The sequence below is a fragment of the Gouania willdenowi genome, chromosome 15 (genome assembly GCF_900634775.1).
Source record: "Gouania willdenowi chromosome 15, fGouWil2.1, whole genome shotgun sequence".
NCBI lineage: Eukaryota > Metazoa > Chordata > Actinopteri > Blenniiformes > Gobiesocidae > Gouania > Gouania willdenowi.
The window spans coordinates 16,210,628-16,234,168 of record NC_041058.1 but is presented as its reverse complement, the minus strand read 5'-3'; the positions used below and the strand labels follow the sequence as shown (position 1 = coordinate 16,234,168).

General features: G+C 38.3%; 2 protein-coding genes across 3 annotated transcripts; one reads left to right on the top strand and one right to left on the bottom strand.

The window, feature by feature from the left end:
- The first annotated feature begins 1,943 nt into the window (after nucleotides 1-1,943).
- On the top strand, nucleotides 1,944-6,176 carry npm3 (nucleophosmin/nucleoplasmin, 3). Its single transcript, XM_028469155.1, has 5 exons — nucleotides 1,944-2,112; nucleotides 2,283-2,368; nucleotides 4,204-4,323; nucleotides 4,413-4,506; nucleotides 5,713-6,176. The coding sequence occupies exons 1-5, from the start codon at nucleotides 2,037-2,039 to the stop codon at nucleotides 5,820-5,822; spliced, it is 486 nt and encodes a 161-aa protein (XP_028324956.1). The 5' UTR covers nucleotides 1,944-2,036; the 3' UTR covers nucleotides 5,823-6,176.
- Nucleotides 6,177-9,622: 3,446 nt separating this feature from the next.
- oga (O-GlcNAcase) lies at nucleotides 9,623-22,622 on the bottom strand. Of its 2 annotated transcripts, XM_028469196.1 has the most exons (19): nucleotides 22,124-22,622; nucleotides 20,818-20,869; nucleotides 20,641-20,738; nucleotides 20,373-20,503; nucleotides 20,103-20,274; nucleotides 19,330-19,428; nucleotides 18,955-19,239; nucleotides 18,697-18,855; nucleotides 18,435-18,625; nucleotides 18,080-18,334; nucleotides 17,788-17,994; nucleotides 16,991-17,165; nucleotides 15,535-15,588; nucleotides 14,127-14,212; nucleotides 12,978-13,082; nucleotides 12,630-12,721; nucleotides 12,293-12,485; nucleotides 12,052-12,211; nucleotides 9,623-11,537 (listed from the first exon to the last, which is right to left on the bottom strand). In XM_028469196.1, exons 1-19 carry the CDS (start codon nucleotides 22,287-22,289, stop codon nucleotides 11,401-11,403), a joined length of 2,817 nt encoding a protein of 938 aa, XP_028324997.1. In that variant the 5' UTR covers nucleotides 22,290-22,622; the 3' UTR covers nucleotides 9,623-11,400. The 2 variants fall into 2 exon arrangements, with proteins under 2 accessions (XP_028324997.1, XP_028324998.1); XM_028469197.1 differs by lacking the exon at nucleotides 15,535-15,588 and having other exon boundaries at nucleotides 11,401-11,537.
- Between the last annotated feature and the right edge of the window lie 919 nt (nucleotides 22,623-23,541).

Sequence of the window (23,541 nt, the reverse complement as noted above, 5' to 3'; positions counted from 1 at the left end):
TATTGATCATCAGGGCTAGAGAGGACAAAGTGTCATCCGCACAATGAATGTAAGAGGAACAACAACACTTCATGGAGAAATGGTTACGTTTGATTGTGGCAGACATCAAATCATGGAGGATTTTATGTGCTCCTCTATGGAGCACGTTATGGAAGGTAATAAAAGGGAGTGAGTTGTTGCCATAGTAACTTTGGCCTACACAAGAGTTGATGCTTCAAGTGACTCAGGTGAAAATAGAAAGCCACTCTCAATCCTTACTGCTGCATTTTTAACCACACTTTACTTTCCTCTCATACTGTATATAACACAAGCTCCTTACTGCTCAAAGAAATAAAGGGAACACTCAATGTAACTCTGAGTCACACATAACCCTGGTTGGGAATCACTGGTATAAAATACTCAAAGGCTTTTTGGTTATTAGTGTCTGAAGCCTGTGGGAAATCTGGTGATCGTCATTTTCCTTGAGCATGAATTATTTATCTAATGCATTTCAAAGATGCTTTTGCCTACATTTTGTTAGTTTTTTGTGAATTATTATCATGCATCTTTCATATGCATATGAAACAGGATATGTCGTGGACGCACGAGGGAGAAGCCAGATGCTCTGTCTCTCCCAGCTGAAAGTGGAGGATGTGGAGGACATCTATTTGCTAGGAGTCATGATCTTTGGCCTGCTGATGATGGGGGTATGTGTCTGTGCATGTGCCTTTCTGATGGATCGTAAGCTGAGGCGACTCTCAGAGGATACGAAGGTTCTCAGAGAGAAGAAGAACTTCACGTTTGGAGAGTTGGAGGAACGTAAACAACGACTAGAAAAGAAAGCTCGTGGAAACACGGGGGAAAAAGACTGTGATGAGGAGTAACAACAGGAACAATGACTGCAGACAAGAACACATCACAAAAAAAAAAAAAAAAAAAAAAAAAAAAAGGGAAGAAACGAGGTTGGATGTAAAATTATCTGTGTTCAAATTAGGGGACGGATCTAGATAAGCATAATGCTTTTTTCCGTCGCCCTTTCCGGCATGAAAAAAAAAAAAAAAAAAAAAAAAAAAAACAATGATGTGAATTTGCTCTGAATGTCAAATGAATTTCTGTGAATGCAACCATGTCGGAAATGAACTGAATAAATAAATAAAAATAAAAATAAAATATTTTGAAATTAGGCTAGGAAAAAGCATATTGTGCATTTTTTTTTTTATTATAATGAATAAAATGTATATTTACAAGCTTTCTTTCTTTAAGAAATGTAGGATTTTTTTAATTTAATATTAAAATTTAAAAAAAAAATTTTTTTTTAACTTAGGTAATTGTTTTTTGTAGAATTGCCTTTTTATATCACAAGAATTCATGTGGAGAGAATAAAAATAATAACAACAACAACAACAACAACAACAATAATAATAATAATAATAATAATAATAATAATAATAATAATAATAATAATAATAATAATAATAATAATAAATCACCTTAACATGTATTCATATTGCATCTAAACTGATTGAAAATTTGCGGATTTTTTTTTGTTTTTGTTTTGTTTTATAAATAAAATGGAAACTTTTTGGTTTTGTTTTTGTTGTTTTTAGAAAATCTATTAAAAAGATTTCTGTTTTAATTTTTTTTAAATTATTTATCACAGGCTGCTGACATTAAACACCATCATTTCCTGGTTAAGATTCACTCCAATTCACCTTATTTAGCTTCATTGTTTGAATTGTATATTTCTAAACCCTTACATATTCATGTCTAAAAAAAAAAAAATGTATTTTAAATTAAAAATACGTTTTTTCTATCATATTTAGAAATGTTTTTTTCCCCCCCAAACAGTACTATTCTTTCAATACTTAGACTGTTGGTTATAAATAACAATTACGTGGCTTCCGGCTTTGTTTAGCTAATCAAAACAAATAAAAGAGACAGAGGCGCATAGTGATGACGTGTGTTTGACTTTAGTCGCGGGTGTAAGTCGTCAGAGGGCCGTTGGTCTACAGAAGGCTCAGAACAAACATCTTTAACATCTACAAGCCTTCTTAAATATGTTAGCTTTACACGACGACGAGTCCTCAGAGGAAGGAGTGGCCGCTCAGTCCAAACTGGAAAGCTTCTTGTTCAGTAAGAATCATTTTAAGGCTTTTTTTTTTTTTTTTTTTTTAATTCTCGCTGCTGCGCGGGGCTCGACACACGTGGGTCGGCACGAGCTGTTCACCACAGCGCGGGAATAAAACTGCTGCCTTTGGATTTTATGAAATGTGTAATTGTGTGTTTGTTGTCTCCTTGTCCAGGTTGTGAGCTTTCCTCCAAAGTTCCTTTCTTCACTTTCCAGGGTGATGAAGAGGAAGAGTTGGAGCACTTCCTGGAGCTCAGAACAGTATGTACTATTAGAGCAGAAGGTTTTAGTAGAATATCAGCTCTGGTCCAAAAAAAGAGGACACCTGGGCATACTCAATAAGTACTTAGCATTTTCTTAAATATTCCTTGTAGCGGCAAAATACAATATAGTAGAACATTTAGTCAGTTAGTTTAGTGTGAATATATGTATATATTCTCTTTTTCTTGCCACATGTCTTCCCTCTTTCTCTCTGTATTGTGTACATGCCCATGTGTGTATATATCTTCTATTTGTTATTATGCTGTTTAATTTTATATATCTTGCTGAAACTGTTCAAAATTCCCCGTTGTGGGATTAATAAAGGTTATCTCTATAAGTAAGTTGATATCCTCTGTAAGGTTTGAAACTAATAACTCGTCATGCACATTTTTTATGCTTAAAATTATTTGTCCTTGGGAAAAAATCTCTCAATTATTGAAACAGTTTTAGAAATATTGCCTCCAAAAAAACTCAAACTTATAAAACATTAAACAATCACCAATATATTTATGGCCGTGGCTATTCATACTCAGTGCCAATCATTGGCCAGTTTAGGTGAAAAGATAGGTACACCACGTGACTTAAAGTATCGTCAGATTTCTTTTAGCTCATATTTTTTTTTAGCTACCCCGCTAACCCTTTTATTTTAGCCCTAACCCAGGGAATACTGTAAAAATTTTATTTTTGTCGTATATGTATTTTTAAAGGGGGAATTTGCCATGTTTAATATGTTAAAATGAAAAAATATATATGACAAAAGTGGGATTTGAACCCACGTTTTAAGCCACTCGGCCATCCTGGCACGGTGAAAAAACCCAGACACATTATGCTTATGTAGAAAAGGTCCGGAAAACGTTTCCGTAACAATAGCCACTTCGTATATTTATACGTCAGTGAGTACCGGTGATATATAATCATCAAAATATACACAGTTTGTTGTGCCATCATCCTATCTTGGCTCTCTGCTTTATTCTGTCCATTGCCTGTGGAGACTGGCAGGTGTTAAGTTAACCAGTTCATAGTTTGTTCAAGTGAGGGGTGTGTCCACTCGCCATGTATATAAACAATAAGAAATAAAAGCAAATGGCATTTTGTAGCATGTTTCATTTATTTATTTATTTCAATCATTGTGTCAGCAAACGGCGTCAACATAAACATGCCAGAGTTGTTACAGTAGATAAAAGGACAAACTGAAAATAATAGATGAACATTTTCAAGTGGTGTCACACACACACACACAGTATGGTGTATACACTGCACAAACATAAAAGGCAGTGGCTATCCGTACGGTTGTCGTATCAATATATCGACATTCTTACCGTACGCAGCGCCCCTCCCTCATTGGTCAGTTTAGGTCACTTGACTAAAGCTAAACCTAACAGTAAAAATTGTTACGATATAGGGTTAAAGCCTAACCCTAAGACGCTACGTACGTGTAGTTTGGTAAACGTACCAATAGCACTGGGGGTTGTCCATACGGCAACCGTATGAATGGACACTTTTAACACAAAAATATACTTACCAACCAAGCATGTTTACCTTCCTATATGTTTCTTCTGCCATTGCTCCTTCATTGTCATATCCCTCTGAACATCAAAGGAGGTGTTGTTATCCAGAAGAGACTTCCTGTTTACTTTTTAAAAAAAAATAAAATCCATCGAATAAAGCAGTATTTCTAATGGCTTCTGTCACGTGTGTGTAAAAGTAACGTCTTCTCTGTGACACGTTCAGGGTCAATGTCAACCTTGACATTTCCATGAATTTTTTAAAAAAATATGAAAAATGTTCATTATTTTAATGATGTCATTCCTGACCTTTTTCTGCACCTCCTGCAGGTTTGTCTCGGTGAAGGAGCCAAAGAGGAGAACAATGTTGTGGAGGTGACGGCCATGAACCACCAAGGAAAGACTGTTTCAGTTCCCATTGCCAACCTACACATCAGCTGTCTGCCTATGGTAGGTTTATTTTTACACACATGAGCACTGTAGCTGGAGTGAAGCGTTTTCTCTGTCAATAACTTTGCTTTAACGTATCAATAACTCAGGTGAGTTTGGGAGAGTTTGAACTGAAAGCCCCAGTGACCATTCGTCTCAAGGCTGGGAGCGGCCCAGTAACTGTCAGCGGGCTGCACCTCGTTGGTAAGACTTCATCTTCACTTTGGCGCATCTATTAAAATGTGTATTTTCATGTAAGAATGTAGGTTTGTTGAATTAAAAAAAAAAAAAGTGTCCCTAGCTAAAAAGTATAAACCATTATTTCAGTCTATATTCGTTAACTTTCTTTCACGATGACTTTTTTTACACATTCTTCTGTAATTTTCTGGCTGAATTCTGACGATGCAGAGTAGGGCAGCACAATTAATCACATTTTTATTGTTAGCCTTTGGTACATTTTAAATTCTTGGGTTATTTTTTTACAATTATGTTTTTAGTAGAATTGTTATTTAAAGCTTATATTTTGCACTGTAAACTGTACACATATTGTTTGTTTAAAAGTGGTGTAATGAAACAGATTTAAACATGATGAATAGTTGTGATTACAATATTGATCAAAATAATCGTGAATATCATTTTGGCCATAATCATGCAGCACTAATGCAGAGTAGGGGTGTGCAATGCCATGAATCTGATGATAGGATAAGATTCACGATTTGCATGTCACGGTGCGATATGTTCCAATACTAAAAAATGTGATATGCATTGTGATATCAATGATTACAAATTTCACCTTTACAAGTACAAAATGGTATGAAATGCACATTTTTTTTTAAACTTGCGAGATAGATAGATTAAAGGGATTGTGTGGGAAGAATGATCACTTCTGTGTAACTCACATGTGAAATTCAAGGCCTGGGGACCAAATCTAGAAGAAAGTTAAAAAGACGGGGGAAAAAACAAATTACTGTCTAAATTACCAAATATTTCAGTTGTAGATATCTAAATTAATTGAAACTCCACAATATTTTGAGGATAACAATTTTTCACATGACTAATCATTTTAAATCTCAAATTGTTCAAAGAACTCAAATAAATAAAAATTGGTTTCAAAATCAATGAAATTTCAAAGAAAAAATCTGTCACTTATTGCCAGAATATCGTTGGTGCCTTACGTACTTTATGTATTATTTATACAGTGTGTAAAGTGCAAACCTGGGCACATTAATGATGAAGTTTGCTTATTTTCCCCAACTATAATCTGTGGCCCTCTTAAAATCAAAATACACTTCAATCTGTGTGTGTGGTTGACTCAGAAAATGGTTTTATATTTACCTTTTAGGTCAAGGGGAACTATAGTCTTGTTAATATTTCCACATTTGATTTATGACTACTTTATTATATTTACAGCCTCAGAGGTTGAGGACTCTGATCTGTCTGATGACGATGAGGAAGAGGAGGAGGAAGAAGATGAAGACATTTCTGCCATCAAACCAGCCAAGAAGAAGCAGACGCAGTAGACTGATGGGATGGGAAAGTGTTTTTGATGCTACATTCACTGACGTGTTTTCTATCTGATGGACATGTTCTCTCATTTTCTACAAGAACACTTGAAGGCAGCGTTTGGCAGCAGCTAAAACAAGTCTTTGAAGAGACTGATGTTCTCACTACTTCAGTTTCAAGTTCAACACAGTATCTTGTAAAAAAAAAAAAAAAAAAGTGCCATGAGTGCTGCCAAAAGTGTTTTTTTATCCCAGGTTATGAACTTTCAGAGCAACACACTTGTTGTAACATATGAATAACAGTGATTCACACTGAGTGTAACAAAGTGATAAATGTTCATGAAAACAAGTTATTAAATGCAGTGTTTCAGACATTAAAGTCATTATTCCCTGTGCATGCATTAATAAAACAATCATTAATTCTAATTGATCCTGTTAAAATTAATAGCAGTAAATATGTTAATTCAAGTGTTCAATATTTGTCAAAAAAATGATCAAGTTCCACAGTGTTAGAAAAATACAATATATTTTTTCCATTCATATTATATGAAGTTTTTCAGTACCATGTGCTGAAAAACAGCCCCACACCAGGGGCGGGGCTGGGAGGGCGGTCCGGTGTCACAGTCTGAGTTTACCTCCGTGCTGAGATTTTAATCCAATAAACAAAAAGCGTTTATTGAAAATAAATTTTTTTTTTTTAGCAAAAAATAATTTTTCAGTAGTGCACATGCGCATATACAATCTTCATACGATGTGAACTCATTATGTGACACCTGTCCCAGAGGGGCCCGGTGTGACGGTTTGAGTTTACCTCCATACTGAGATTATAACCCTAACCATAACATAATCCAACAAATAAAACACATTTCTGTTCACTTTGAAAACAAAAATTATTTTTTTAGCAAAAATTCATTTTTCGGTAGTGCGCAATCTCAATACGATGTAAACTCAGACCATGACACTAGATAGGAGTGGGGCAGAAATACACGAAAACCTTCATTAACAGGAGTACAGCAGCCCGCCTACCTGCCTATATCAACTCTAAACATCTAGAGACTGAATGCTTTTAGAGTTTATTTTTGTATATACACTAGTTTTTTTCTATTAGATATGTATAAATGTCGGGCCAGGAGCACACATCTGATAAACACTCATTTTCGGTAATGCTGCATGGGGCCCACAATCATTCACCTGTATTTTGAGTGAGTTTCCTTAAATAAGCAGCTGCGTGTGACAAGCTTTCTACATACTACCAACTATTTATGAGCGATTTACAGCAGTTCATTCATTGGCATTTTTCAAGCATCACACATGTAAACAACATGGTTTCTGCACCGAGTATGCGCGAGCACGTCAGTCACGTGTCTCGTTTGTCCACAAATGAGTGTCCACAGAGAATGACAGAGCAATAATGGACATACAGAGCATCGTGGACGAGTTCACGGAGCGCAAGTGAGTAGGTCTATAGTATTTCATATTCACATAGTGTTTGTGAACGTGTCAGTTTTACTGAACTTTATAGCTTCTGACACAGGCTCTGAGTTGAAATTAAAGTGGGTTTCAAAATGGCCGCGGTCACTATTTGTGGCGCTGAACTGCCTTGAATTTGTGTTGTTTTATTATTAGTGACCATGGAGCCTAATAATGTTGTTGTTCTCTTGTTCTGTTATACTTCATGTGTCCGTTTGATGGACTTCAGAATGACATAGTCGCTCTCTGTGCTGTTGCGGGCATGTGTATGTTGTAAAATGCTGTTATCGTGAGCTTTATTATTTGGGTTTAAAGGGCCCGGTCATTGGCCCCGCCCCCAGCCCGGCTCTGACGTTCCCACCTCCGAACTTCACTGTTGCCATGGTGTTTATTGAGCGACACGGTGTATAATTATGGCATCCAAAGAGTTATATTTTGGCCTCATGTGATCAGACTACATTCTCCCAGTGTTTCACAGGCTTGTCCGAATGTTTTAAAACTTTAAATGAGCTTGAACTTGGGTTTTTCTTCAGCCATGGATAGCCTGTTCTAGGCCATCAGTTTTGGACTGAACCAGCTGATATGAATTAGCAGCACTGATGAGGGGCAGGACTGCTTTCTAATTACTGGGTGATTTCACCTGGTGTCTTGTCTTTCCATGTTTTGATTGCACCTCCCTTTCTTCATTCCCCGTGTCATTTCATATTATATAGGTTTTTACCAACATCTTTTTGTGTCAATAGCACCTCTAGAAACATATTTACTGAGAAAAATAGTGATGTTTTCCAATACTTATTTTATCTGCAGTATATTAGTCTTGAAATGATGAAAGTGCATATCAGTTTAACACCCAAATGACAAAGGATTGTTCAGTTTAGATGGTAGAGGTTTATTCCCTATGTGTGGAGTTTTGGCCACTATAAGCAGAACTTTAGAAATAGAATACTACTCCTCTAGAAGCAGAAAGACAACCTCCTGCATCATGTAGCACACCTTCACTCATTTATTTACATTCTGCTGCGATACCTTGATACTTGTTTTTCTATTTTATTTATAAAGGGGATTAACAGGGTACTAGGAGTGTGACAATATCTCAATACGGCAATATATGGCAATATTTGCGCGCACTAGGTATCGATTTAAAAAATAATTTTTTTTTGATTTAAGATTTATTTCATTAGTTACAAAACCTTTCCTGCTTTTTCACTAAAATGCGCAGGTAGGTCTTCACAGAAATTTTGTCACTGTTTGTTGAAGGAACCAAAATATTGTTTACTGGAATATTGCACTATACTGGTGTCACTGGTTAGAAATAACTATTGGAGATACTTGTTTGTTTACATTGGTATGTTGACACTTATTTACGGAAATGTTGCACTAAAATAGTGTCACTGTTCAAAGGACACTTTTTCAATTTATTGTCTTTCAGAAATCTAAAATGAAAACTGTATTTTTTTTCACTTAATCCTTTTTTTGCTATGTCATAGATTATCATAGATTGATTTTTGACTAATATATTGATAATCACAGTATTGTCATATCGTGAGATAATCATTATTGTGAGCTTTGTATCGCGTATCGTGAGGTACCCACCTCTACTGGGTACCTAACTTCATTTTGTACCTGTTCACATGAGCACAAATTACTATTAAAAATCCTTGAATCGTAACTGCAAAAATGTTGTTTAAAAAATAAAATAAAAAATTCTCAAAACAATTGAATTCGAATATTAAATATATTTTATGCCATTAAAAAAAAAAGAAGAAATTCAACTTTTGAATATACCAGGCTTTTATGGTTAGCAGTGGCATAGCAAAAACTTTGTAATATACTTTTCTTAGTCAGTTTAGCTTTACCTAAAAATACTAAAGATTTATAATTAAATACAACAAAGAATGAACTAAACTTTAAAAAAAACTATTAAAACATAGGTAAAAGCAGCTTTGAAAGTCACTAGATATATATAAATGCAAATGTCTTATGGAATAAAAACACCATGCATGATTAATAAAAAACCCCACAATCCATCACAGGCTTCAGACATTAATAAACCAAATGAGTTCTGGTATTGTGATTATGTTGGATTGAATCAGACAGAAATCTAACAGTGAACTACAAAAAACACATTTATCTAAATATAAAACATTTTCCATGACAAGGCACTGAATCAGTTATAAATAAGTTATTGCTGCCTTTATTGTATTACTTACTGAAGGTTGGCCATCGCTGCACTTTGTCCCATCAATCAATAAGTGAATAAATCATAAACCTGAACTTGTAATAATGCTCAGCCACACTGTAAAAAAATAAATGCAAACAAATAGAGAAGAAAAACAAGTACAAAGCAGTGTGATTTAATACGATTTATTAATTTTCATTTGTCTTACATACAAATATTACAATGGTCAACTCACTAGAACAACTTTTACCAACCCAAAAACTGATAATGTACAATAGAAGCCCTTTTCATTACAGGCCAATTCCTATTCAAAAAGCTGATTATAGCTTCCAAACAAACCTTATTAAACAAGGCTGCTACTATTGGAGCAGAGAAACTATCAGCATAATCAAACACATACAAAAGAGTAACACTTGAGTGACAGCACTAAACACACTGTTCAAATACAACAGTATTATGCTGCTCATAGTGGTGCGATGCATGCTTATCCCTCTATGTAACATTAGATGAGATTTTTCTAACGCTCAATACAGCAAATCAAAAAACACCAAATGCACATCATGAATGTACACGCTTTAAAAAATAAAAATAAAATAAAAGTCACATTGGCCGGTAGCTACTGAGGACAAACTGATGATCCTCATGTAACCAATAAACACTCATATCTACAGTCAAAGTGCTATTCTGTTTTACATCAACTAGAAATAAAAAAATACAGAAAAAAAAAAAAAATGGGGAAATGCTATGGAATGTTCAACATTCCATGGTTCTCTGCTCCCATGTGTCATCACAACAGCGTGAACACCAAAGCTGCTTGGGAGACATTTGGTGACCTCGGCTGAGGCTACATTCATTGTATGAGGTGATGTAACACTGAGGGGTGAAAACAGGTGATCCAGGCTTAGGTTGGAGGTTAATGCTTCTCAATATTTCTTCAAATAATAATAAAAAAAAACCCAACACTAGAAATGTTCAGCAGAAGAAAATGTTTTGGTCCCATGTGTTGTTGCTATTAGTGCTCATTTCTGTCTATGTCAAGAACTGTGAATAACAACAAAAACTTCAGCAGCAAAACTTATACTTTTAACATCATAAGAAGACTCGTTTTTGCAACTTAAATGTTCTTTAGGAAAGGCTTATGTTTATGTGCCACAACTTAGACTTCAATTTAATGAGCAACTACACGATCACAACCTCTCACCGTGTTGTGTTGACTAACTCGTTTGAAAAACAGGATGTGTCTAAATTAAGCTCAGGATTGGAAGGCAATGAACCAAAAGGCATTCATTACAAAGCAAATAAAGAAAAGGCAGAAAATCATTGTTGTAAACCTTTAGTTTTTCTAGTGCCTCAACATTAAATGATAGATCTCCCACTATAGGCGTAGTTACGGGCTGGTAGCCATGCTGTACCAAGGGCCTCACAGACCTCTAAATCAGCCGAAATGTGTAAACTCAGCAGTGGTGATTGAAACACACCACTAAGGAAGGCCTCAAACTCTCAAGTCTGCAAAAAAAAAAAAACTAGTTTTGAAGAAAAATCTTGACGATGATGATGAAAGGCAAACTCATTGTAGCAGATGTGTCTCATTCATGTCCAAACCTGAGAAATGGACCACCCCTCCTTTCACACACAGACGCACTGCATCAGAGCAGCCTTTGATGAATTATTATGTAATAATAGCTACGAGATTAAATTAGAATGTAGTGCGTGAACTTCCTTTGAGACGTATTTGTGCAGCAGGAGCCTGAGATGGATGCTGGAATGCACCGTGGACTACAGCTCCCTGCTTCCATGGGACTGCACGTGGACTTTGTACAATACTGTGCTTCTCAACACAACTGCTTGAAAAAATGGATTCTGGGGCGAGCCCCGACGTGTGTGGCAGTATAAAATCTCGTAACAAATACGCTAAAGTTGTGACGACTCACTCCATAGGATGAATATTCACAAGCTGCGTCCCATTATAACAACATTTTTGGGGAAACCGTCCATTGTGGCCACTTCGAAGCATCCCAGCTTACCGTAGAAATCCAACATTCGCTTATCGGTTTGACGGACCTTACAGAAAGCTCCGTGGGAGCCTGCAGAAAAAAACAAAACCAAGTTAAACTAAATAACTCTTAGAACACATGTCAAACTCAAGGCCCGCGGGCCAAATCTGGGCCTTTAGAGCATCCAGTTTGGGCTGCAGAAGTGTAAATTGCCAAATAATTCAGTTGTAGATATCTCAAATTCACCAATTTAATGAAACTCTACAATATTTAGGAGCTTGCGTTCCCCCCCTTTATTCATATCACATGAATGCAGTCATTTTTGTAGTGATCTTGTGTATTTTTCTCTCATTTTGTTGTTGTTTATCTGTTCTTTTTATTAATCAGTATATTTTTCTCGTATTTTTGGTGTGTTTGTTGTTGTTTTGTGAGTTACTAGTAATATTTAGTGTGATTATCATGTTTAACTAAAAATAAACCTCCATATTTTTAATGCTTTCAGTTGTTAACTTTCCTCTCATAAGTAAACCCCTGTAGTAACGTACCCCCATTTTAGAAACACTGTTGACTAAATGAAGATTTAAGGCTTAAAAAGGTTACTAACCGTTGGCTTTCAGGGAAGACAATAAACATCCCATCATGCTTTTTGCCACACTGGGATCAGTGACCTTTGCATGGATGTCGACCTTGATGAGAGATGGGAAGTTGGAGAGAAAAGAGTCTGGGAGACCCTCTTCCTCTTCGTGAAAACTCAGCATCATCTTCTACACAAAAAAAACCAGAAGTTTTACAAAACATGGCACAAAAACAAGACCCATTGAGGTAGTGGAGTGTTGGGATGATACCTCGGCCTCTGTGAGGTCCTTGTCACAGTCAGGTTTGTTATATTTCTCCTGCATGAAGGGAATCCAGCTCAGCTCACATTTCTTGATGAAAGGTTTAACGTCCACGGTTCCGACGGCGTAACCACAGATCCCTTCATCATCCTCCAGCACGAAACCATAGTCTGAACTCAAGGAGAGCAGACCTCCCACTAACCTGGAAACCAACAAAAGGCTCACATCAGCCATGAGGACTTTCAGTGGGAAGAATACATACTGTGCGGTGCATATATGTGTATATATATATATATATATATACACACACACACACACACACACGCAAGCACAGTTTGTGTTTTACCGGTCTCCTATGAGGTCTGGATCATCTTCAGGGAATGGTGCGTCCTCCATTCCTTCACAGTACATTTCTTTGCAGATTTTATAAACTGAAGCCTACAAAACAAACCAATACAGATGTTTATTGTAACAAGTGACCGCTAATGCGTCAGTGGCTCTGAAAACCAGCAATTTGTCATTAAAATACTGCATTTGACATGAAAAACTTAAAGCACTAGGGATCAAAGCCACAATTTCAAACTCAAAAAGAAGAATTATATATATGTACTGTATTGACTAGACTTAAAACTCAACTCAAGTCTTATTTCTCTTCACATTAAAACTGAAATAAGATCAATATTAATAATCTTACCTCATCTTTGGCAAAGTACGGCCTTATTGTATAGATTTTGGACGTTGGCATTGAAGGTGGAGGTTGGTAGAATAGATCGTTTGCCCCATCGATTGGCAACAATCTCTGTGGGCATCAAAACAAACAGGTTCAGGCTCACTGGGAGCAGGAGGTGGTTTTTTTTTTTTCCAGCTTTGGCTGACGGCCTCACTGCACATTTGCCGAGTGGAACCACTGTCAGACCAAAAGGAACCGCCACAAAACCATTTGACGTACACAATGGACAAATGCATTTCTAAACAGGAGTTCCTTGTTAATCTGACAATGGACAACAAGAGCAAAGAGAGTGTTTTTTCTTTTTTTTTTTGCTTTTGCCAAAGAAACCAACAATCTCATACATGAATCCTTTTTTTTATTTTTTTTTTTTTTAAAGATACGATACATCCAGGGTTGGGCTTTGGTCTGACTGAGGCTTTACTGGCTGAAGGAGATGCTTCTTTCCCTTCTGTGAGGCATCGCAAGATTTCGCTGCGCAGGACCCTCCTGTTGAGAAAAATAATGATGCTGGCGCAGAAAGACAAGAGAGAACTCCAGGAGAAAAAAAAGCCCAATGAGACTAATTTAATTTCAGCTGCTTGGGTGACTCAACAGCATTTCACTTGCTGCTGTGAGTCTCTTTCACAAACAATGTTATAGGTAACATGGGCGCATTTTATCATGGAGTTTTCCCCAATGATGAGTCGCGTGCGTGCGTTCTCGCTTGCGCTGCGATGCTTATGCGTGCGCTTGCAAAGGGCTGGCTTGGGTAATTTGTGCTTTTCCTGCAAAGAAATGAGATGTTTAAGAAAATAAAACCTAGCCATGCTCGCTTGCGCCGCGTGCGCCGGGGAAAGCAGCATCTCCTTTGGCCGTTGCTGAAAGAAATTAAAATGAATCAATCAAAAAAGGCAGCAACCTCAGATTCAGTGGTCTTCCAATCCCCCCACATAAAGACCAGGTTTTTAGAGTAAAAACTAAAAACTGTTAACTATTTGGCATCTGTATGTGATGCAGTCAATCAGCTCACCTTTGACAGACCAAAAACCCTTTATACCATCACAAATATTACGCACATATCCTCGTCTCTCACAGAACGTTTTTTTTTCTCCATTTGATCAGTGCATTAGATACCTGGAACTCTCCTGCTAGACCTCCCCTAAAGGCCCAGGGCTCTTGGTCTCCTCTAAGGAATTGTGCTGAGGACTGACTACGACACCCTGTTAGGAGCAGAGCCAAGCGGACATTGTTACCACAAGTTGGGGCTCTCGGACACAGATGAAGGGAATGGGGAGGGGGAGGGATGGAAATAAAAGAGGGTCATATGTATCTAATACCATTAATTTAATTAATTTAGTTTTAATCATTAGAAAATAATATAAAATGGTCCTCTTTTAGAATGGATACATTATGATCAGAGGACATCTTTCGCAGCAAAATGGGGCTCAAGCACCTAAAGCTTAAATATTAGAAGCAATCAGGTGCAACAATAGAAAACTAAAGAATCGGTGTCAATACGTGCTATACCTCTTTTAAAAAATTTTTTTTTTTTAGCTTTATTTGGTGGTTTTTAGTAAGCGTATACCTGTGTGGAACGCTGACTGCCTTATTATTGCAATGACCATCAGAACCGACACCCACGGCATCCATGGACAAAAGTACGGTAAGCTTTAGCTGCTGTCACCCCACTGATCTCAGCAGCCCCGTGTGAAGTCACATTCTCAACATATCTGCCGTGTCACATGACGAGAGAGCACGAGTCAATGGAAACCAGGTGGACAGAGATACTGGAAACACATCTCTGAGTAGAAAGCCATTCAGCTTTGCCTTTAGCCACAATCAAAACAAAAGCAACGAGGAACTGCTGCACAACAGTGATGACGCAGGGGCTAGGGTCTACATTGGAGTGTTTGCTGCAAAATAAAGGCTAACCTGGGTTGAGATGCAGCCCCTGTCATGTGACCAGACAAATGCAGCGCGCGTGCAGGTCAGCAAAAACTGCCTGACATTAAAAAGTCATTGTGAAGTTTTAAAACCAGTCTTTGAAGAGTTGACGCAAAACAGCACACAAATGCACCCACGGGGAGGAACTCTTAACCTGACCTTTTTCAAAGGTTTCCTTTTCATTTCTAAGATCAACTTACGTTTTTATACATTTTCAAAAAATTACACAAACACTACAGCCAATGTGGATGCGAGTACACTGATGGCAAGTAGGAAAAGTCACATGTAGTTACACTTTGAGTTAAGGACAAGGGTGGAGTCCCTTAAGTAGGTGCATCAGGCTGCTCTGAGTCATTTCTATGGGCCTACTGATGGAAACAAAAAACAAGTTAGAGGGGACGCTGCCAAAGAGAAATTTGGAAGTTAACACTTAATTCAAATCGCTGCGCAAAATGTGACTTCATCCGTATGGCGCCTTCCATTCCACTAAATACATTTCTCTATTTATTAATTTGGTTCCAGAGAAAAAAATAAAATGATTGTAAACTCTTTTGAAACATGAACAAAGGGGAAAGGACAACGCCTGCACTGAGCATACATCGGCCACTGTCGATCCAAAAGCAGTAGAAACTTGTACTGTGGATTCTTCCATCTGTACATAGTGAAGGGAGAAAACAGTAGAAAATAGTTATTAGTAAGTGCTCTCAGTTCAATAACTGGGGAGCTGGTGACTAATTGCCGACTGCACAGCTTTAAGGGAAGAATAAAACTAAATTCGGGGACTGTTGCCAGAAAATTCCCAAAGAGCATCAGCCAAAGTTGAGACATTTCTTGGATGGAATCAGATTAACTTTGTTTAGCGCTGCTGCTGCAGCTGCTTTTCGGTGGCTCTAATATCCTGTGGATTTATTGATGTGGTTTTTCCAGTGTGGGTTTGCTGCCTGCTGTGTTCTGTGGGCCCAAAGCCTGGGCTTTACCATGTAGGCCAGACAGGACAGAAACCTGTGAATGAAACTGGGTTACAGGGAGTAACCTCCAGGCCATGCTGGTGCTTAAGACTTTTTTTTTCAATTTTTTTAAAGAACACAATCCAAAACAAGATGGATGTGTTATTACAAAGGGAATCAAACCGTGTCACAGCACTGAATAGATGAAAGTTGAAGCAGAAGAAGAAGTAGAGAGAGCATGAGACAAAGAGACAGATAGAAGATCGCACTGTGATACAGATTGAGCAAATGATACTGAGGTTAAAATCCCCAACTGCCTCATTTCAGAGAAACTTCACTGAGGCAACAACACTGCATTATAATGATGTTCCGCATGCGTCACATTCTTTGTTTGTCATTATTGCACCAGAATGGCCTTCAACAATGAATCAGTCAACTTGTTCTCCAAGTTCGCGTGCGCGCTAGGGCATGGAGGAAGAGGAGGAGGAGGGGTAGGGGGGATGAGGACTTCCATGGTGCTCATCCCCACAAACTGAGAAATGGAAGCAAGAGTGTGTGGGTGTGTGTGTGGGTGCGCAGCAGTGAGGGTTACTGGATACACAGCAAGCAGCAGGAACCCTGCTGGGGTGTTGTCCACGCAGGCGCAGTTTAGACAAACACCATCAAATGCACCACTTTCACATTACAGATGATAATGGTGTTGAGCTCGCAGTGCAAGTGGCATTCAGTCAGTCCCAGCTCCAAAAGAAATAAAAAAACAAAAACAAGCCAACATGTGTGTGGCGAAAGCAAAGATCAAATATATAGATCTGTGCTCAGTTTATAACACTACACTGGTAAGTGTTTGGGATTTAGCTCATGACTTCCAGTTTACAAGAAGATGCAACAATGATCCAGACAGCATTAAATGTCTGGTAAGGTTCCATCATCATTTTTGTTAGGCAGGGTTTAAAATGTGTAAAACTAATTACTTTGGCCCGATTGGACAAAATCCATGCATCCTAATTATCTCTTTAAATAATCCTGGTCTTTGTTTTGTGATTTGGCGCTTGATTATTGTGCTGCTTCTCTATCTGGACAAGCTCCGATGGTGCTCCTCATACATACCTAGCCACTGGACAAAGGACTTGACCATAGACATGATGCTCTTGATGTCCCAGATGTAGGGGTAGAGGTCGTAGAGGATGGTGCGGTTTGCTGTATTGGAGAGCCGTGTGAACATCTGGATGACTGAGCAGCACATCTCCTCGAACTTCTCTGCCCTCAGCTGCCATTCAGCCACCTGCAGAAAACACGGAACACAGGAGGCAAAATGACTGATGACCTCAGGGATAGTAAAACAGTCGTATTTCCTGGAATTAGTCCACGAAAGTCAAGAAAACATCAAAGCGATCAGCAGATGCCTCTAACGAAGACTGGCAGTTACAGTTGAAACATATCAGGAATTCAAAGTGGATTTGCTGGGGAACAGTTGTCAGAATAAATGAAACCTTAACACATTATTTAAAAAAAAAAAAAGTCTTGCTGACATTATAACGTGGAAGTCAAAGAAACATCAAAGCAATCAGCAGACGCCTCTGATGAAGACTGGCAATTGACAATCAAAACATGTCAGGAGATCAAAGTGGATTTCCTGAGGAACAGTCGTCTGACTAAATAACATTATCTTGCTGGAATTAGCCAACTTCAGTGTTTTTAAAAGATCATTAGCTTTATTATTACTCGATAACCTTTCAGTCAGATTATCCTTTAACACAAAGGTTATTAATTTACTCAACATGGTACTGTCCTCTCCATTTGCTATGGAAAGTGCCCCACCCAATGGTCAGAGCATGTATTGCATATCCACCATTTTGTTTTAGCAGCCTGAGAATTGCATAGAATCTAAATTTAAAACAACCAACCTTTTCATTCTCCTTCCTCTTGCAGTTGACACTAACGACGCTGCTGTTGGCCCTGAGCCAGTTGAATTCCTTGAGCATTTGCACGGCTTTGGACCCGTGTTCATAAGGCAGGTAGAAGAGCTCTGCTAACAGGATCAGGTCTTCAATAGTCAGAGCCTCTGCAGTAAACAATGGCTTCTCATCGGGCCCAGGCACAAACACATCAGGCTGTAACCGAAGCATAAAAAAAAAGGTGATGTTAAAGAGAAGTTGGCTTTTTCATACGGATCGAAGGAAAAATTGGGAGAAGAACCTGTTTGAGTTGATCGTCTGTCTGCATGGGGGCGATGTCGCTCCCAGAATCCTCTTGGATTGACTCCTCTGGGGATTTGGACTCTGTTGGACTTTCCTTGTCTGTGTCCATTGGCTTCAGGTCTTCTGCCAGTTTGTCGGCTAAGACCGGACCAACGTCCTTCTCCTCTGGGTCAGCTTCAGGTTCTGCCTCGTCCGGCTTCTCAACCACCATCTCCATAGGTTCCTCATCGGAATCCTTCTTTTCCACATCCACCTATCAACATATAAACAAACAAAATAAAAGTAGTAGGCTTGACTCCTGGATGAAGCACACCGTGCTGTTCATTATTCGAAGATAGGGAGATTGACCTCACCTCTTCAACATCCTGGGGTGTTTTTTCCATCGGGTGTGAGAGTGGGTCCAAGCAGAGGCGAGGCAGGGCTGGAGACATGATGGGCTGCTGGAACACAGTCGTGACCATTGTGGAGGAGCAAAGAGAAGGAGCGGCCATTGACGATACGTTGAGAACTGTGCTTTTGGCTCCGCTCTGAGGCACCTGTCGGCCTGAATAGACAACATCTCACTGCATTGTGTACTTAAAATAAAAACATTTCAGCTTAGATGATTGGCCTTACTGTTGTATTGATGAGGCACTCCAAACTCTCCAAGCCATTCAGTCAAAGCGAGTTTGAGAGCAAGCTGTGGACTGTAGAGCATGTCTGTTTCAAGCTCCTCATCACTGCCTTCATTCTCCAACTTGATTTGAATTGAAACTGTGCTGTCTTCACCATCAGCTGATTGGAAAAAACAAAACAAAATCAGATGAACACCAGGAAATATTACTAATTTTACTCATTAAATATATACTATAGAATTCAGACATATTGACTTACTCATGACCACATCTTTCCGCACCCCATTCATGTTAGACTTATACCAGGTGGCCAGAGTGTGGATGGCTACAAAGTTGGACTCGAACTCGCAGTTGGGATTGGTGAGTACTCCTTTCAGTCTTGGGATGAGCTCTGTGGAGCGGCCTTTGTACGGACCCAGGAAAAGTCTCTTCTGGTCATAATCGTTAGCGTGAATGTTGTCCCAGATGACGGGAGACCTTCGAAGAATCTTTGTCACCTCCTCAATAGACTCCACTGTGATGTCTTTAGACACCACTTTAGGACCTACAGTGGTAGTAACAGAACATTAGCTTAGCACTGGTTACACTGAAAGGAGGGAGTGGGTAACTAAAGGTAGGTGGAAGAAAAACTTGCCTGTCCAAAGTGCATCAATGCCAGGTAGTAGCTTTTCTCCAACTATGTGCAGGTACGGGGACTGGGAGACGTTTGGGTAACAAAATGTCCCGCAGTACTCTAAGGAGTAGAATAAATACAGTGTACAATAAACTTTGAATATTGAAGGTAAAAGACAAATAATCCAAACACATTTTCATATCTAATAGGGGTGTTGAAAAAAATCAATTCGCCAATATATCGCGATATTACGTCGTGCAATTCCCGGGTCAATTCAAAATGCATCCATATTGATTGTTTATTTACCTTTATTTAACCAAGAAAGTCTTTTCCACTGCAGGAGACATTGTAAATGCACAAAGAAGCGCTGAAACCTGGTCATGTTGACCAACTTGTGTTTTTTCAATAAAATCTAAAAAGAAAGTACTAACTTTCTGCATTTATTTGTTGTTCTAGGCATATACCTCAGTTAAGTTGCACTAAAGTCAAAGTTGGTTTAAAAGCCACAGGCAGATTGTATGTTACTTTTTTCATTTTAAGTTGTTGGCACATGGCATGTTAAAGCCAATGTTTTGAGTGAAAACTATGCCAATAAAATATATTTCATACATAATGTTCTCATGAAGGTGTACACATTTACAGATTAGTTGTTTAAGTAATATATATACATATATATATATTTTTTATTTTATTTATTTTTTAAATTGCAATAATCGCCTTACACTTTAATACTGGTATATATCGTATCGTATCATGACCCAGGCAATACACACCCCTACTATTTAATGACATACCTGTAGGACAGAAGAGAAAGGTTTCAGGCTCGCCCAGATACTGGAAGATTTCATTCGTAATAGAAACCTGAGCGTGGGCAAAAGAGCTGAAAACTTCTTTATCAGCAGGGCACATGTTGTGGTCGATATCGTCAAAAAGTAAGGCAAAGGATTTACAGCCAAAGTGAGAAACCTGAGAGTGAAATAAGCAAGAAGAGAAGCTTGGGTCACTGTGTCTCATCGCATTGTTCATGTTGCTGTTAATATAATAATGTAGAAATTATGCTGTACCTGGTCAAGTTTCCTCTTCAGAGCAGTAACTTCTTTCTGATTGGAAAAGGTGATGTCCAAACCAGGGGAGATCGCATAAATAAACTCTATCCCATGCTCTTTAGCAGCACTGACTAAAGTCATAAGTTGCTCTGAGAAAGAAAAACAAAAGGTTGACACAAAATACATAAACAGTAGGACAGAATATTGAAGGTTGTGCGTTCATTCTGAGCGTTATCTTTAAGACTTCTAATATTATATGTACTTTACGAGTATCAAAACCAAATACCTGCTTCTTCGACTGAATACAGCTCTCTCCAGAACATTCTGTGTTTGTAGTCGTCTTTAGGTGCATAAAGGTATGTATTCAGTCCCCATTTCTGCTGCCTGTGGAAAGTAGTTAAACAAACAACTCAGCATTATGGTCTGACCTAAACAAACCCAGGAGATAAATGTTACAACTTGCCTTCTGAACAATTCTTTCCTTTGCTCCATTGTCCATGGACGACCGTAAAATCCTGCATAAGGATAAAAACAAAACACTCTTTTTTTCCATGTCAAACCACTCTGAAAATTTGGAAAAAATATGATTATTCCTTTTCTTTGAAATCAAGTAAGTAGGAATTGATTTTTTTTTTTTTTTTAAGCTACAGATGATCTTACAAAAGACCATTTTATAAAGAGATGTCACGGTCAGTGAAAACATATTTTTGTTAGGATTGTAATGATGAACTTTATAAAACACCAATATAAACAAAAAAGAAAAGAAAAAAGAATCAAATAAATAAAACATTTCCATATATGAAGTAACATATTGATACTGAAACATATCAATAGCCCCCGAAACTATTGATACAGAAACGTATGTTTTCCGGATCTTTTCTACATAAGCGTAATGTGCAAACAAAACATTTTTTACCACTATAGTTGTTTTCAGACTTTTTCGCGTTCCGTCCTTGTGGGTTACCGTAGCGCAATGTGAGCCAGCCCCCTCTTTGTTTACCCTTTGAGTAGGTTATGTGTGTGCCACAGGCATGCTTAATTTAAGTGCATTGAAAAAAATATATATATATATTTCATTTTAAAATATTTAACACGGCAAAATCCAACTTTAAAAATACATATGAGGGAAAAAATATCTTTCCTGGGTTAGGGTTAAAATAAAATGGTTAGCGGGGTAAAATAAATATGAACTAAAATAAAAACCGACTTTAAGTCACGTGGTGCACCAATCACGTCACCTAAACTGGCCAATGAGGGGCGCTGCGTATGACATACGTTTCTGTATGAATAGCCACGGCCTTCCATACACTGCGTTTTTCTACTTAAAAACCCTTAATTTAATGAGACGAAGCTATGCAAAGACACTGAAGCTTCAATGTAACAGTGAACAGGAGGTGGGGTACACCATGGCCAGGCCTCCAATCCAGGACAGGGTTTAACACACACTGACTGGATTAGTATAAATACTAATTAATTATTAACTACTATAAATAAGGATTTCTTGCCTTCATCTGGATTTTCATGTACAAAAAGTAACTAACATTAAAAATAATCCTGCATCAAACAATCAATTACTTGTTACTTAAGCGCAATAGATTTTTATTTTTGCATGTGTACATACAGATTATGCACAATAAACAAGATTAAATAAACACATTCTAACAAGCCGCATTGCAGCAGATTTTCGTCACCTTGTCTGGTTAGACACGGATAACCATTGAATATGTTATAGCAAACATACATAGATGTATGTGGGTGCACAACAATACCTTCAACAACACCACTGATGAATTTTCTTAACCCCGTGGTTTCGACTCCAATCCCGGACTCTTCCACCAGGCCCGGGGCCTCGACACAAGCCTCCCCGGAGACCGGGCTGGGGCTCGGTTCGCCCTCCACAAGCGGGGTCTCCAGCGTCTTATCTTTCTGAACCATTGTGAGAAGATTCCGACCTGTTCTGTGACAGACCAGCGACGATGCAAAGAAAGAATAAATACGTGTTTGGATCCACTGAGCAGCGTCCGGCAAGAATATAGAGTCACCGCCTGTTCGGTTTCCGCTACTTAATAAACGAATCCGTGCAATTCTAATGAACCAAACTGTCTAGTTATCAAAGAGAAAACAGAACCCGTCAGGTATCTAAGATCATCGTTTGTCTTGATTGGAAAAGACGAAAATCTGTCGTTTCGGGTTGATCATTTCCCTTCTCCGTTTTAACCCAGTTATAGTTGTTTCTTCCTGTTTACACTCAGTGCGCATGCTCAGAGGACCAGCTCAAACCGGTTTAGACCGGATTTACGTGACAAAGCATGGCGGGGACGTCAACGAGTTTATTTATTATGGTGCAGTACTAAAAAAAAAAAAAAAAAAAAAAAAAAAAAAAATCAACTTTTAAACGTGACACGAACTGAAGAGTGATACTTTAAAACATGTACAGCAAATGAAACATTGAGTTAAAAAAGATTGTGTCTATTCCACATCTGATGGTCATATTAAAGCTGCACTATGTAATTTTCTTGGGTCAAAAATCCATAATCATCTTATGTTGTATTGCATATTGTAATCCAAAGTGTTCTGAGTGGACAGTGAATCTCTGCTTCTTCCACTAGCCCTGTAAATTATCTTTAAATACAGGAACGTGACGCTGGACTTTAGCCAATCAGAGATCTTTCTACCAACAGGGCGATCCCATGAGCTGTTTTAAGCATTATTATTGGCTGGTTGAGCTGCTTGTCAAAAGTCTATGCATGGACAGTCCCATGGCACTATATTGAAGCTGAAGTCTCTAACGCGGCTTTTAACACGACATTTTAGAATTGATGAAGCAATCACTGTGGATTGAGCCTTTGATCACGCAGAACAGTTGGCTGGGTTAGAGGCAGCCTGTGGACACACCAGAGCCAATCATTCTGTGGGCAGCAGGGTCGCCCAGGGGCAGCCTGTCCCGGGTGAAGGCACCGTCCACGTGTGTGTGTGTCGGCAGAGCGCAAACACTCCTCTGGAGTGGCTTCAGTTTTTGCTTGCTTTGAGTAAACCGTGTGTGTGTTACATTCAGAAATAAATTTGCATTATGCATTAAGTGTTTACAATTTTAGTTTAAAGAGGATTTAACTTTTATTCTGAATGAAAGAGGAATTAAAGCTCCCATATAAACCTCCCACTTTTTTATATCAAGACATACTTCCTA

Bases quoted from the DNA above. Each gene is read 5' to 3' on its own strand.
- oga (XM_028469196.1), bottom strand. From the start codon at position 22,289: ATGGTTCAGAAAGATAAGACGCTGGAGACCCCGCTTGTGGAGGGCGAA. The intron at 17,166-17,787 runs GTTGGTTGTTTT...TGTTTTCTGCAG, and splicing joins AGAGGAAGGAGAATGAAAAG to GTGGCTGAATGGCAGCTGAG. The intron at 11,538-12,051 runs GTTAGTAACCTT...TTTTTTCTGCAG, and splicing joins GTCTTCCCTGAAAGCCAACG to GCTCCCACGGAGCTTTCTGT.
- npm3 (XM_028469155.1), top strand. From the start codon at position 2,037: ATGTTAGCTTTACACGACGACGAGTCCTCAGAGGAAGGAGTGGCCGCT. The intron at 2,113-2,282 runs GTAAGAATCATT...CTCCTTGTCCAG, and splicing joins ACTGGAAAGCTTCTTGTTCA to GTTGTGAGCTTTCCTCCAAA. The intron at 4,507-5,712 runs GTAAGACTTCAT...TTATATTTACAG, and splicing joins CAGCGGGCTGCACCTCGTTG to CCTCAGAGGTTGAGGACTCT.